Here is a 17,045-nt window from a genome sequence, read left to right as displayed (position 1 = left end):
CACACCACAGTGCACCTGCTGGTACTTGATATGTCCTTAGTACTTCAAAGAGGTCATTTCTGCCATGTGGGTTGGTCTCTTGGTTCAGTCAAGATCTTTTATTTGATCTAATTATTATCTATTTTATTTTTATTTACTAATTTATTGATCTTTTTTAAAGTTCCACATCTGGAAGGCAAATACTGTGTGGAGTTCCCCTGGGAGTCAGTACAAAGATAGATAGATAGATAACTTTTATTGTCAACAATGGTAATGCAGACAGACAACAACAGTTTTGTGGGTCGGGTGATGACCACAGAATTAGTCATTTAGATAAGCCACACTTCAGAGGAAAACAGTAAATCACAGAAAGTTTCCACATTACAACACTGGTCCATGAAATAAGTAAGGAACATAACAAGGGCCACCAGAGGACACTGCCACAAGCTTATTGCACCACAAACACCACAAACACTCTGGGCCTAACCTAACCTAATGTAACTCTGGGCCAAATTATACCTCTCTTGTGCAAGGAGACTCACATTCAGGGATCAACAGAATGGTGGTCATGGTGCACAGGAACTTGTCTCTCACAGCAGTCTGTCTCTTCACAGGATGCTGCAAGAAGGAACACAGCATTTCACAAACAAGCACAATATACCAAAGACTGCTGCATGTCATTATGTAAGCCGTGGAGTAGTTTGTGCTTGAATGAAATACTACTGAGGTGGTTCACTAAGACTTTATTACTTTAATGACTGAAAAAGTGTATGACAGCCACAACTATCTGGTATTGGTGGACTGTACAGGAAGACCATAATATGCCTTCTGACCAAGTGTACCTGAGGAAAGACAAAAGGAGTCCAGACAGGGATGAAGGAGTGTGGTGAGTGAGGGAAGACAGGTGGGGGGTGCTAGACTGTGACCATCAAGGCACAGACGACACATCTTATGCCAGTCTCCTTCCATCTAGTTACTCTGATGCAACTACATCACCTAAACAATTTAACAATGAACAATGTGAAATATTGACAATTACATCTACATAAGATAAAATGTCACTTCATTCAAGGCAAACCAAAGATGTCAAGTAACAAATTTAACTTATAGTTCAAAGACTTTATATTTTCTTACGGAAGCTTGATGAGCCAGTGTTGTGGGAGGCTGACTTAGCCAAGGCTGAGGCTCTGAACCCCTCCCACCACACTGGCATGAAGACACACACACACCCTCCCCTCCTCTCCACTCCCTGCATCAGAATCCTGGTGGTGTGCTCCTTCAAGTCAACCTGGTCAATGCTAACACCAAACATCAACATCTGTAAACTTGTCAACATAAAATCTTTTCATGTTGGGTGTGGAAAGCTGGCAGGCACCTCTCCTCTTCACTTTTGTGTGTTGGTCTGTCAGTGTTTCCTCCACCTCCTGCATCACCTCCTTGACAACACCAGTGACTGTGTCACCTTTCGCTTTCTGTCCTTGAAGCAAAAAAACACCCAAATTATTTCAGCACTTCCATACACTCACACAACACTAATATATATTCTGTTTTAATATACATCTTTTTTTTTTTTATTTAAATCAAATATCTTTTGTTTCTGTCATATGTTAAAGAAGTGGAATCCTTGTTGTCTTTGCAATAGGTACTTTGGCATCAAAACACTATGGCAATCCTGGTGCTGTCTTTACTAACAAGACAAATGGTGCAGCTGCTCATACCTCTGGTGCTCTCACAGCCACCATGTCACTAACAAAACACCAATGCATTTTTACAGATTCAAACAACCTGTACCAGTCAATCTAAGCCCCTTCAAAAATTTAAGTACTGCTGCATGCCATCTCTCTGCTTACAGTATTCAAAGTTCTAAAAATCCTGCCTTCATTTTTGGCTACTAATGCCTTAAGACTTCAGAAGAGTAAACCTAAATACCATTCACAGGAAAGAGTCCCACAAGAAACATGCAAGAGAGTCAGTCTAAGTCCCTTTCAAAAATTTAAGTACTGCTGTCATCGTTCTGCTTACAATATTCAGTCCTAAAATTCCTGCCTTCATTTTTGGCTACTAATGTTTTAAGACTTTAGAAGAGCAAATTTAAATACCATTCACAGTAAACAGTAAAACAAGAAACATGAAAGAGAGTAAAGAAAACAAGACACTGTTCATTGCATTGTTACAAGAGTGTCACACCAATGCAATGTATCAGGATGGCAGGTGTGGCATGGTTAGCCTGGCTGCTTAATCTTTGCAGGCTTCAAAACATGACTTATGAATACTAGTGTGAGCAACAATGGGTTTACAGACAGAAGCATCAATTTTACACAAGGGCAGTAAAAATGAGGTACATGTGTCAAAAATATAAGAAAAAATTTTCCCCCCCCCAAAAAAAAAATTCTACTGTCAGTAATGAAAGACTGAGAACTTATAAGCAACACATTCAGTGCCACACACACACACACACACACACACACACACACACACACACACACACACACACACACACACACACACACCTGCAGGAGTGATGCCACTTACACTGATAAAAACATGCAAGTGGCCCTCACACTCACAACTGGGGCAGGAAGTGTAGGAGGGCTGTGAGGGGCAGGAGTGTAGGAGGGAGGTGTTCACAAGGCACCTCAAGGCACCCAGTGTGAGGGGAAGTGTCTGGTGAGCCATACTGATGTTGTATTGAAGTCCTGTGGTGACCTAAAAAGGAAGGCAGGAGTGAGTGAGGGAGTGACTGAATGACAGAATGACAGAATGACTGACTGACTGACTGACTGACTGACTGACTGACTGACTGACTGAGATGCACACACAAGATATGCAGAACACAAAAATCATTTGAATAAAAACAAGTAAATGATAGCTAGATAGATAGACACACAAACACACACACACACACACACACACACACACACACACACACACCTGCACACAGTAAGATCAGTCAACAGCAGGCAGTTCTTGTTGGTATCTGGTAATTGTCACTCTTGCACTGACAATCCTTTGAGACTAAAGACAAACAAACTCATTAATCAAATTCCCACCATTACTGATCCCATAGTGACTCTGTACACTGAATACACAAAGCAAGACAATAATACATGTTTGGGGCATGAAGACAGAGAGAAGAGAGGTGGAGTGTGTGAGGAGATGCTGAGCTGAGAGAATAATGGATGCAATGAAAGACAAGCTGTGAAAAACTGTGCTGGGAGAATAATTTGCTGTGGTGACCCAAACAAACACCTCTCTCTCTCTCTCTCTCTCTCTCTCTCTCCTGACAAGTCCAGTGGGTGGCAGGATGTGGCAGAACAAGCCTGCACCCTGCCAAGCTGCCAACACACCCTGCACAGTTCTGCCACCAAGGACACCCCTGCCATCTCCACTAACAGGGGCACTGGGCCTGCTGCTGCTGCTGCTGCTGAGGGGAGGAAGGAGGGAAGAGGGGGAGGATACAGTAATCTACAGGTCCTTTTATAACTGGCTTCCTTCACTACTTATCCTGCCTATCATAAATGTGGCTATGTAGTCTTTTAAAAGCTCCACATTGACTTGGTATCCTGACAACCTGACTACTGATCTACTCCACTCTTCCACCACTCTATTTAAGAACTGTCCTTCCTATCTCTGCTTGAAATGTAACTTTATTGAGCCTGAACCAGTTATCTCTCGTCCTGTACTCATTACTGACCTTCACCATTTTATTGAGGTCATTTGTGTCTTAACCTGAGTCTATCCCATTCATCCTCCATTTTGACATTTATCTAAAGTATTATTAAGTAACACAGCAACACAGCATGACACCTCTATGTCAAGTCCCCGATGACACGGACACAGCTGCCACCCCTCGCACAGCACACAGACAGCACGACCACAGCTTCCCCTTGTCCACCAATCACAGCAGCCCACCACCAGCCTCCAGCCAATCACGTTGCTTGTTTTTCTTGCTGTTTTCTTCATTATTTTATTTCTGTGTTATTATTGTCTTGCTGTCGAATATTTTGTTTTATTTTTTGTTTTTTTTTTATATTTATAAAGCATTATGGGTGAAAGGAAAGTATTATTAGATCAATATGTAAGTCTTAATTTCTTTTTTTTTTATTCATTATTGTGTGTCTTTGTCTCTTATTTATCTTCCTGTAAAGCTGTGGGGATGAAAAGATATATCAGATTTAAAAATATAAGGTTCTCTCTCTCTCTCTCTCTCTCTCTCTCTCTCTCTCTCTCTCTCTCTCTCTCTCTCTCTCTCTCTCTCTCTCTCTCTCTCTCTCTCTATATATATATATATATATTATTTATAACTTTTTTCAATTTTTTTCCGTTTGTAATGTTTGTAAGCTAAAATGGTGTATGTTAGTGATGGTAATATAAATCTTAGTATTTTTTTTTCGGTTTCCTTATTCATAACACTAAGAAACTAAACTTCCTACGCAAACCTGACATGACATGACCTGACCTCTTTCCATCCCAAACTCAACACGAAAATACCAATTTTTTTTAAACACCGACAAGTTTATTTCCAGGCGAAATACTTTTTTTTTTAATTCCTTTTCAAATGAAGTTTACACAATAGCATAATTTTCATGTCAGCCTTCTCTAATTTATTCCTTATTTTCCTGCTGCAGTAATATGACAGGATGGCTGACATTATCTATAGGCTTTATTATTATTACTATTACTATTATTGTTATGGTATATCTGCAGGGTTGGACCTCCTCTCTATTCATTAAAAACACATTGCAACGTGATAGAGTACTTACTATAGAACATGTCTGTGATGTTTTCAATGTGGGGAAGGCTTTTGTAAGGCCGTAGTAATTAAATAGCGCGCCGCCTCCAGAAACTAAGTCCACAATCATCCCTTCCGAGTGAAGCTACACAAATTAATGCGTGTGTTCGTGTGTTGGTAAGTGTGTGGCACACGCAGCTGGAGCGTGACGTCGTCAATTCACGAGATAATACATCTGCCAATCACCATACAATACGTGTGATCTCTGTCAGTCACGGCTGGCAAGGGTGGCCTGCTGATATACTCTTAGTTGTGCCATGGCGGGAGATAGGTGTGCTGACTGCGATTACGGATTATTTGACTGTTAGAAAATATACTGGAAAACTAAAGGATCTCTTTGACTTGTGCGTTCGCCATAAACTAATTCTAGAGGAAAGAGTTTGTGACAAGTGTGGGAACAAGGCTGTTCTATCTCTTGATAGAAAGCTTTGGCGGTGCCAGAAAAAGGTGGCAAAAGGTCACAAAAAGAAAAGCAAGTGTTCGTGGCAAGAGAGCATTTATAAAAATACTTTTTTTGAAAAATCTAATTTGGATTTGGAAACAATTTTATTGTTCATTAACGTATACATTCGTGAGTGCTTCACGTACAAATTTGTCCGAAACGAACTGAGCCTCACTGACCATTCCATCTGTGATTGGGCAAGTTTTGCAAGAGAAGTACTTATTGAGTGGTGCATTAAGAGGGAAGGTAAGATCGGCGGTGAAGGCAAAATATTTGAATCCAAGTTTGGAAAAAGAAAATGTAACATCGGTCGTCTCGTCGAGGGTCAGTGGGTGTTCGGGCGAGTGTGTCGGCAGACCCGACAGTGTTTCATGGTTCCCGTTGAAAAGAGGGACAGACACACATTCCTGCACATCATCAAAGACCGTATTTTGCCCGGTAGCATCATTATATCGGACTGCTGGAAGGCATACAGCTGTCTCGAGGACGAAGGATTCCGGCACCTGACAGTTAACCACTCGGTTAACTTTGTCGACCCTCTTGACAAGAACACACACAAACACCATCGAACGGCTGTGGAGGGAAGCAAAGGCTAAAGTGCCCCTATACGGACGCCGGAAGAAACATTTTGCTGGTTACCTGGCAAGGTTCATGTTTCTCATGGCCTACAAAGAAGAGAATAAACGCTTCCATGCATTTGTCCTTGAGGCAGCTTCCCTGTATAGCCCGTATGACGCTCTCCGTTCTCAGGACACAGCTGCTGCTGCACAGTCTTCCTAAATTGGTAAGTTTGTTATTTATTACGTATTTTCTAATATCTCCACACCAACCGTGTGATGAATTTCTTATTATATTATCATCATATCGGGAGTTTTTTGGGGGAGGAGGTATAAAAGAGCTATAAATGCATTTTTTTTTCAATCTAGGGAAATTTCCCTAGGTACTGTACTGTTATTGCGTGGCTAAGTTACTATCGCATGGCTAGGTTACTAGCCAAGGATATAAGTTAGGTTAGGTTAGTAACCTTAAGGGGGAGGTCCAGGGGGGGCGCAGCACCCCCGGTTAGGTTAGGTTAAGGTTAGGTTAGGTTATTAGCCTTAGGGGGGGTCCAGGGGGGGCTGCGCCCCCCCGTTTAGGTTAGGTTAGGTTAGGTATATAATTATTCTGGCGTATTGGTTGAAACTTAAATTTTATCCCCAAATTTTTTTATTCTAGGGAAATTTCTAGGGAAATTTCCCTAAATTTTCAAAGTCCATTTATCGCTCTTTTATGTCTCCCCCCCCAAAAAAAAAAAAAAAACCCGATTCCCCACAGACCCCCAAGCTTGTTGGGGAGGGTGGGGGGCAGTGGGATGGAGGAAAAGGAGGAGGTCCAACCCTGCAGTTTTACCATTATTATTATTATTATTATTATTATTATTATTATTATTATTATTATTATTATTTTCAAGTAAGGGAGACAATGACCAACGCAAATACGAAAAAAAAAAAAAACAGCGCCATTGGTTTTAGTTATACGAGAAGGATCACACACACTAATTGTCACACGAAAACTCTTAATTTTCCTACAAAATCTACATATTGTGGTGTGCCTACAGAGTACTCTGTGCAGGGCAGGTGGTGCGGCGCCGTGCTGCTGTTGTGATGATCAACTGCTCCGCCATTCTTGTTATTGTTTGATTTCTTCCTCTTCCTCATCTTGTGTCCTGAATGTTATTGTGTCTTTGGCCTATTATATTATTTTTGTTATTCTTCTTCACTTGCATATTCTTACCTTATATATTTTCTTCCTGATCGTACTTATATAATTTTTGTTCACTGCATATTCTTACCTTATATATTTTCTTCCTGATCGTACTTATATAATTTTTGTTCACTTTGGTTTTGATAATGTTCTTATTCTTATCCTTATTGTCCCTGGTAACATGGTACTGTTGGAAATATATTGGCCTAGTACTCGATTTCCTGGGTATCAAAAACTGGCACAATACTTGCAAAAGTTACCACTTAGTAGTGGGCCATCATCAGTCCCTTACCCATTTGCTGCCAGTGCCATTAATGGGGTTGTAGCAAATTTGTTAAGGACAATAATTATAATTCTAGTGTGTTGTACTGGCCACATATTAACACAACACCATTCACTTTTAATTATGCATTTGCAATTTCAAGACAATTTCTGTCATCCACACTTATTCCAGTGTTCAGTGCTGGTCCTCTATTGCATACACTCATTATTGCAAAATCATAATTATGGATTTACATTCATTCCTCATACAAATACAATATACATACTAGTGAAAACAACTTTATATATATATATATATATATATATATATATATATATATATATATATATATATATATATATATATATATATATATATATATATATTTCTAAAAGAGTAGATTAGTCTTAAATGAATAGCGCATAATAAAGGTACTATTGTAAAAGAAGTATTGGTAATGTCAAGACCTAATGTTATTGGAGGTGTAATAAATACAGTAAAATATGATGACTCATATTGTGATTGCGTATAAACATGACTTTTCATTTAACTTTTATAGAAATTAAGACACGTACAAAACACACTTTTTCGATAGATGCGTATATAATTTTTATATCAATATTATCCTTCTGCATTTTATGATTTAACCATCTGTAACCTTAAATGAAAATTTTAAAAAAATTTTTTTTCAATTATTTTGAACCTGCGTTAAAATTTTTGAAAAAAAAAAAATGAATTTAAAGAATTTTTAATAACAATTGTGATACGTTGCTTACTTAAAAACGAACTATTTTGCATATGTAAAATAGTCTTTTGAGTTCTTTGGAGTATGGTACAGATAAAAATAATTTTTTACTTTCTAAAGAAATTAAGAAACGTAGGAAACACTTTTTCGATTGATATGTACATTTTATATAAATATTCTTATGCATTTCATAATTCAATCATCTGTAATCTTAGATGAAAAATTTTTATCGGAATTATTATTATTTTTTTTTTTGTAAAGGTCCGGACCTGTGTTAAAAATTTTGAAAAAAACAATGAATAATAAAAAAATGCATAACAATTGTGATACGTTCTTTACTTAGAGAGAAAAAAAAAAGAACCGTTATACATATGTAAAATAGTCTTTTGAGTTCTTTGGAGTACGGTACATATTTTACTTTTTTTTTTTTACTTTCTAAGGAAATTAAGAAACGTAGAAAACACACTTTAATAAAACAACGGAGTATAAGAAACAAGAAAGTGGAATGGAGAGTAATGATAAAAAAGGATAAAAAAGAAACAAAGAGGTTAAAATAATGAACAATAGTAAAATAGTAAACTCTGGAACTCCCTGCCTGCTTCTGTATTTCCCCCTTCCTCTGACTTGAATTCCTTCAAGAGGGAGGTTTCAAGACACTTATCCATCAACTTTTGACTACCACTTTGGACCCTTTTATAGGACTGGCATCACAGTGGACTTTTTTTTTTTTTTTTTATTTATTGGATTTTTGTTGCCCTTGGCCAGTGTCCCTCCTACATAAAAAAAAGTACTGATAAAAGATGTAAACACCACCAACAATGTATAAAGGAAATACATAACCAACAATAACACATTTCGAGGATGTGTTACAAAATACAACGATGTTTTTTTCATGAATTTTATTTGTTTTCGGGGACATGTTACAGAAAAGGATCAACTACCGTGCTAAAAATGACTTTCTTGACCTCATGGGAGGAGCGAGACCCCGTTTGTCCATCTATAAGAGAGAGAGAGAGAGAGAGAGAGAGAGAGAGAGAGAGAGAGAGAGAGAGAGAGAGAGAGAGAGGGGTGGGGGAGAGGGGGCAAAACAAATTACGTTACAGTAAATGGATAAATAACAAATCAAATAAGTGAACAGATTTAGAGGTAGACTGAGGGAACAAGGGCTGATGAAAGGAAACAGAGCAGATATTGAATAGACACAGAACAAGTAAAGAAAATAAATATCTAGAGTGTTGAATGCTAAGATAGATCGAATGATAGAGAGAAAAATAAGACAGAGTTGATTCACTGACGGTTAATGGATGCAGGACGAATAGGAAAACAGACTGATGTGCAGGTAGACAAAGAAAGATTAATAAGTAAATAGATAAACAGAAAAATAGTTGAATAGATAGGCAGGAAAAGTGTTAAGTTCAGTCAGAAGCAATGACAGACAAACAGACAGACAGAGACTCGTCCAGCCTCAAGACAGGAATCTAGGACACAACACGATCTTGTTACTCATCTTTTCACATTAACTCTTTGCTATCTACCGTGTCTACCTGACTAATTACTTACGGGCAGCTTACTTGGCGCGTACCACCTATAAAACACACAAATACACACACACACACACACACACACACACACACACACACACACACACACACACACACACACACACACACACACACACACACACACACACACAGGTTGTACATATTGAAGAACATGAGGCTTAGATTCACATATGCATTTTGTTATAGATATTTTACATAATTCGACACACACACACACACACACACACACACACACACACACACACACACACACACACACACACACACACACACACACACACACACACACACACACACACACACACAAAGTAGTACCAGTGTTATTTCATGATATAATAAATTTTTATACATTAGTGGGAGTCAACATTATCATCGTAAGGAATGAAAAGATCTACCAACGTAATCTTGTAATGTTTTAAGCTCGTCTCCTTCCAGTACAAAAATATATAAACAATTAACAAAACTATCACATACCTAAAAAAAAAAGAGAAAAAAAGAAAGAAAGAAAGAAAGAAAAAAATCTTAGGACTCCTACTCCTACCCCTTGTAGATTTTCGAAGACAAACGGGGAACATTACGTATGACATGATCAATCTTCTCTCACACTTTTCTCCCTGTATGTTCTTTGATGGAGGTATGTAGAAAAATGGAAGGGAAAGCTCAACCATCCTCCCTTTAACCTGTGATGTCCCTCATGTAGATTAAGCAAATCTGAAAGGCGCATCATAACAGGTGAACAGCACTACCGCACAATTCTTCCCTATAATGTGTTTAATGCACTTTCTGTAGGCTTCACAAGAAAAGATGAGTGCATTATAAGAGAGTGTGATATGTTCCTCGTACCTTTATTCCATCACCTTCTTTTGTAAACTAACCAAGAAAATATATAACCAAGAGACATCACAGATAAAGAGTTTCCGCTTCACTTAGGGCAGCACGATGTGCCTCACTCGACTTAATCTCACAGCTGCAGGGCTTCATGCAATGCTGCTGCTTTTTCATGCATACAAGGCTATTTAGATAAGTGTAGGTGTTCAGAGATCTCACAGCTGGGGACTTGCGTGGATGAAGAAAGTCCTTACAATTGTGGGAGTTAGCGTGGGTGAAGAGTGACTTTTAACGCGGCTATGTTTGTATGTTAAAGGTGTAACCAGTCTTCATTGATACGAGCTTCGTGTGTGTGCAGCGCGATCTTAACACCCACGAGAATGTATGAATACAACATTTGAAAACTCTGCACCCTTATACACTTGAACCTTGAACTGACAAGTATGCAACATTAAAGTTTTGGGTGTAGTTAGTCCTAAGAACTGTAGTCTAGCTTCATTGTAAACCCTCCAGCGTGCGTACAGAAAAAAACGTTTAAAAATAACACTCCCTTACACAGCTCAGTCCTGGACACGCATTAAGAGTGCAGATTGGGTTTACATGGTGTTACGTGCCTATATCATCGAACACAGATCAATATACAGCTAATGTCCTAGATTAACGTGCCGACAACCCCTCTACACACCAAGGGTTTCCAAACAGCAGGTCCTCTCCTATAGTGCGGGCGATGCTTTCCGTAGAACCGCAAACATCAAGAAGTCTGAGAATACATACGCAGCGCAAATGAGACTCAGCCATAGGAGTAAGCCACGCATACCACACCGCGTATAAGGAGGGATAGCTCAAGCCGTTTTCTTTAAAGGGATGCTGAAGTTGAAATTGAAATAAGACTTGTCACTCATAAAATCCTTTTCTTACAATCCTGACTCCTTCCTATACTATGCAGTGAAAGAAAATGTGTACGGAGACCAAAAAAACGAAGCCTTAAGCCTATACATACCAAAGAAAACTTAGCCGCCCGGTATAAAAATTATGGCTAACTAAAGTAAAACCTAAACCCCGGTGTACTTAACCATAGCATCCTTCTTATAAGATAAACAGTGACCTCAAACCATTGGTCTGATAATGAGAGGAACACTTAATTGTGGGATTATAATTACACCTTAAATATTACCAAATATCCAAGGCAAGTCGTATATACGGAGCCGCAAACCCGAGATGCAACTAAACCACACTGTGGCTCGAGAAACTATTAAACTAATGAGCCTACGAGCCGAGGCAGCAGTCACAACACGGGTTAGCGGCCTCCTTCCACCCATAGCACAATGAATACGTGAATTACACATTATACAGTTATTTTTTTTTTTAAGGGTTTTGCTTACACTGCCATGTGTAAGTACTGGTGTATATGTGAGTTGTGGTCCGTTGATGTGTTGATATGCTTCGTGTGATATGGTGAAGATGGGAATCAAACCTGGCAGAGAACGTTTTAATTATCAACGTTTTCTATTGCAGACGGATACGAAACTACATTTATTGCTTCGTTATATTATATTACGTTTAGATTTACGTAATGATGGTATTTTTTCTGAGATAGTAATAACTTGCTTGATATGCTTAAAAATTGTGGAAGAATAAATTTTTCTTATAGTAATTGTCATTTTTGCTTACAGTTTTCTCTTCTGATATGTTTAGAAACAGGAATTTGTTTTCTTTTATTAAAATTTACTGTTTTGTCGTCTTTTGTTGATATGTTTAAAAACTATGGAAGAATCGGTTTATTAGTAATAGAAGCATATTTCTCTTAACGTTGTTAACATGCCCACCAATATAAAAGAATGAGCATTCTTTAATAAGGATTTTTTTTCATTATATGTTTTTAAGATAACTATTTAAAATGTTTTCTTATATTTGGATTCGGTAAGTGAAATGGTTGTCAGCTTTCATGATTCCAAGATGTGTTTTTCTTATACACTTACTTCATTCTTTTTTTTTTTTTTCTTGTGTACAGTACTTTGATTTTCCTTGGCCATGAAAAAAAAAAAATCCATGTCTACTGACAATAAACGAAACATGAGGACTGTTGTTATCGCTTATTTATTATCAATTTGATAGTTATCTCTAGATTATTGAAGTATTGACGCTATTCTGGGCAGAGTTGCCAAATAAGCGCTGGATGTGAAAAGAATACGTTGTTCAAATAAATGAAAAATACTGAAACACGAAATTTTTCCAATACATTCTGAAATAACTTGATGGATCTCGTTTTATTGTTGTTTTTATGTCTTCCTTTTTCAAAAACTTTATTGCAGGGAAATTTGAAACGGTTTTCATTACGACGGGAGTGTGTGTGTCTGTGTGTGTGTGTGTACTATATATATATATATATATATATATATATATATATATATATATATATATATATATATATATATATATATATATATATATATATATATATATATATATATATATATATATATATATATATATATATATATATATATATTTATTTATTTATATATATATATATATATCTGTGTGTGTGCGTGTGTGTGCATGTGTGTGTGTACTCTATATATATATATATATATATATATATATATATATATATATATATATATATATATATATATATATATATATATATATATATATATATATATATATATATATATATATATATATATATATATATATATATATATATATATATATATATATATATATATATATATATATATATATATATATATATATAATGTGTGCGTGTGTGTGCGTGTGTGTGTGTACTATATATATATATATATATATATATATATATATATATATATATATATATATATATATATATATATATATATATATATATATATATATATATATATATTATTGAAAATTAAAGGTAATCCATTTTTTTTTGTAATATTTTATTCTCTGATTTTGAAAATTTCCACATTTATTTGGTAATTTCCGCATCTTTGTCTTTATATTAGTATTCTTGTATTTTGTTAAATTTGTGACACAATTTTGAAAACATTGTTCTTCTTTTTTTTTTATTATTTCATGTAACTGATTTGTTTATTTGTATTTCTACTTTACTTATGTGATCACAAAACAAAAAGTGTTGAAAAGATATTACGAAATATTATGTCTTATTGAAACATACATTTTCATTGGAAAATACGTGTCATTAGAAGTAGATAATTTCTTTATAGGTATTTTAATGTAGTTCTCATTAAAAAGAGGCACTTCCGTCATGTCTATCTTTTTTTTTTTCTTCTATTCATCAGGTATTTTTCCGCTGATTTTCAAGTACTTTTAGGTACATTTTAAATTTAGATCAAGTTTTAATGCGAAGTCATCGTCTGATGTTAGATTTTTGGACTTATATTTATCATATGTTTTCTATTCATGTTTACATATTTTTCATAAATTCGCATTAATTTCCATATCTTCTTATGTATGTATGGATATGGAGTATGTATACACATATTGTTATTTACGTACATGGCTTTCGATATGTAAATGTACTTTGATGTAAGTATTGCTGTGTCAAGGAAATTGATGTGAACTTTGTGTGTACGTATTTTAGACCACCTACCTTAAAATCTACACACACACACACACACACACACACACACACACACACACACACACACACACACACACACAGACACACACACACACACACACACACACACACACACACACACACACACACACACACACACACACACACACACACATACACATCAAGAGGTAATGTTTTAGTTTACACCAAAGAAATTAATTACATTTTCTTTCATTTTTCTTCTAAATTATCACCATGATGATAATGAATCAAATAAATGCAGTTGACAAGGAACTCTGAGTGAAGGGAGAGAGAGAGAGAGAGAGAGAGAGAGAGAGAGAGAGAGAGAGGAGAGAGAGAGAGAGAGAGAGAGAGAGAGAGAGAGAGAGAGAGAGAGAGAGAGAGAGAGAGAGAGAGAGAGAGAAAGAGAAAGAGAGAGAGAGAAAAAGATAGATAGATAGATAGATAGATAGATAGATAGATAGAAGAGAGAGAGAGAGAGAGAGAGAGAAGAGAGAGAGAGAGGAGAGAGAGAGAGAGAGAGAGAGAGAGAGAGAGAGAGAGAGAGAGAGAGAGAGAGAGAGAGAGAGAGGTGGATGTCCATCTGGGGAGCAGCTGGTGGACATCGGGAGGCAGCCCTGCGACAAGGGAGTTTAGTACGCTCGTCCATTTCCACCTGTACGTAAACAAGTATTAATTACACCTGTTCATTCCACGCTTGCCTCATACACACAACTCTAACATACACTTATCTCATGCACACACACACACACACACACACACACACACACACACACACACACACACACACACACACACACACACACACACACACACACACACACACACACACACACACACACACACACACACACAACACACACACACACACACAAATTTCTTTGATCACACATTTGTCACATTCATTAAACAACAACAACAACCATACATATGCACTTGTTCTTTTCATTACGTAGCTGTACTTTCATATCCACACCTGTTTTCACCCACATGTCTACACACATAATTTTTTCTGTACACACCTGTCACTCACACCTCATACCTGATCTCAATCCTTCGCAGAGCTTTCTCAATGACACCACTATACACAGATATACACAGATGCACATCATCACACAAACACTCATACCATATCTGTCACACATCCATCACGCAGGCACATTTATAATATAGTGTCACCATACAGACAACACACAAGTTCACATTCATACTACATAATAACCATAGTGTTCACTGAGATAGACATTCCAGACAGTGTGCATACAAGCAGACCTACACTATGCAATCACCACATAGCCAACACAAACAGAACTATACCATACAGACAACATACCCCCACTACATTAACATACACCATACTGTCAGTATACAGTCAGTTCACGCATATATACCATAGGGTCATCCAACAATCATACAAACACTGTACCATCGTCATCACACAGTCACGACAGAAACACTTCTACCATACATTCGCTTCAGAAGCACAAAAATACGTCATGGCATAACCATATTTATACAATATAGTCATCTCACAATCATCACACGAGGAGAATCATATTATAAAAGCATGACACAAGCACACTTCACACAGTCATTACACGAACGCACTCATACCATGCAGTCATCACACATAGACAGCCATGACACCCATTCATGTTAGAAACACAACATTCATAACACACACTCGTATTCAGAAACGTTTTGCTCTCTCATCACGACTATTTTCAAAGGAGGCAGAGATGATTACCCGGGTTCTTAAGAGTGTCTCCAGTCAAGAGCATAGAAGTCATGTTAATCTATTACTAGAACAGTAAAGAAACATCCTTAAAAGCCCGTGTGACCTCACCTAGAACCTTTTGAATGTAGTGAAGATGCGGCACAGAAGTGTTTCAAAATATGGTTCCTAGTCATCCTACAGACACCAAGCACTCGTCCACACTCACCTATACAAACCACTCTTCTTTCTGAGTGGAAGATACATCACTCTCGGAGCCGGACGCTCTCACTGACACAGGCAGAAGAGAACGTTGAACATTAGACGCGTACTGCACCCCACCCCTGCCGAAGGGCGACACAGGTTTCCCGGGCTGGTGTCTGATGGAGAGAGGAATGTGTGGCCGGCTATCAACGCTGGCAGGTAGCACGGGAACAGGTGGGACAGGTGGGACTAATTAACCTTGCTGGGACGGGACAGGACGGGACAACAGATGATCTTTTCCGTTTTTTTTTTTTTTTCAGTGTTACTCATTTTTGGTATTTTACTGCTTCTCTCTTTTTTTTTTTTCTTTTTCAGTGTTACTCATTTTTTGGTATTTTGCTGCTTCTCTCTTTTTTTTTTATTGGCTTTCTTTATGATATAGTATTAAATTTTCCTTCTTCTCGGATTATTATTACTTCGTTTTTTGTTTTCTCCTCATCGTTTGGGTTTGTTTTTCTTTTCTCTGCATGTATCTTTGGTTAGGAATGTGATGCAAAGTGTGTGAGAGAGAGAGAGAGAGAGAGAGAGAGAGAGAGAGAGAGAGAGAGAGAGAGAGAGAGAGAGAGAGAGAGAGAGAGAGAGAGAGAGAGAGAGAGAGAGAGAGAAACAAACCCGTACGATATCAAGTGTAGTGAGTCAAGGAGAAAGAGATACAAAGAGAGAACGAAAGCAAGGGAGATGCTTTTTAGGAATGAGAGAAAGACACAGCCACTCTCACATATATGGAAAAAGACTAAGATTTTACTCTGTGGCTTCAATTTAGTGAATCGTACTTCACACACAGACAGACAGACAGACAGACAGACTAAGACAGACCGACAGACAGACAGATAGACCAACAAATACACACACACACACACACACACACACACACACACACACACACACACACACACACACACACACACACACACACACACACACACACACACACACACTGAAGTAGCCAGACATTCCATGAAAACAGACAAATTAGGTAAATATCTAATATCCCGTATAAGGAGATAAACTGATATACAGACAGACACATCTAACAGGTACATAGACAAACATACAGAAAGGGAAGCAGACACTCCCCACAGGTAGTCAGGTAGATACAGACACCTCTCTCTCTCTCTC

At 37.4% G+C, this 17,045-nt stretch overlaps 2 protein-coding genes across 13 annotated transcripts in view; both read right to left on the bottom strand.

The window, feature by feature from the left end:
• Nucleotides 1-220: 220 nt before the first annotated feature.
• Nucleotides 221-5,206, bottom strand: LOC135094684 (uncharacterized). Of its 11 annotated transcripts, none has more exons than XR_010263915.1 (5): nucleotides 4,743-5,206; nucleotides 2,911-2,994; nucleotides 2,490-2,685; nucleotides 1,114-1,456; nucleotides 221-597 (listed from the first exon to the last, which is right to left on the bottom strand). XR_010263915.1 is itself a non-coding variant. In XM_063994998.1 (3 exons), the coding sequence occupies exons 1-3, from the start codon at nucleotides 3,940-3,942 to the stop codon at nucleotides 493-495; spliced, it is 435 nt and encodes a 144-aa protein (XP_063851068.1). In that variant the 5' UTR covers nucleotides 3,943-4,112; the 3' UTR covers nucleotides 221-492. The 11 variants fall into 11 exon arrangements, 2 of the variants coding, with proteins under 2 accessions (XP_063851068.1, XP_063851067.1); XR_010263916.1 differs by lacking the exon at nucleotides 4,743-5,206 and adding an exon at nucleotides 3,787-4,097; XR_010263918.1 differs by lacking the exon at nucleotides 2,911-2,994 and having other exon boundaries at nucleotides 1,114-1,451; nucleotides 4,743-4,988.
• A 9,251-nt stretch (nucleotides 5,207-14,457) lies between these two features.
• LOC135094781 (uncharacterized) overlaps nucleotides 14,458-17,045 on the bottom strand; it is a 74,474-nt gene continuing 71,886 nt past the window's right edge. For both annotated transcript variants that reach the window (XM_063995147.1, XM_063995146.1), the window contains 2 exons: nucleotides 15,892-16,042; nucleotides 14,458-14,603 (listed from right to left, as the gene is read on the bottom strand). Coding sequence is in view for 1 of the 2 variants with exons in the window: in XM_063995146.1 (XP_063851216.1) it covers nucleotides 15,951-16,042 (92 nt within the window). In the remaining variant the exon portion in view is untranslated. The remainder of the gene's footprint in view (nucleotides 14,604-15,891; nucleotides 16,043-17,045) is intronic.

Source organism: Scylla paramamosain, chromosome 46 (genome assembly GCF_035594125.1).
Source record: "Scylla paramamosain isolate STU-SP2022 chromosome 46, ASM3559412v1, whole genome shotgun sequence".
Classification (NCBI taxonomy): domain Eukaryota; kingdom Metazoa; phylum Arthropoda; class Malacostraca; order Decapoda; family Portunidae; genus Scylla; species Scylla paramamosain.
This window is presented reverse-complemented; position numbering and strand designations above follow the sequence as displayed.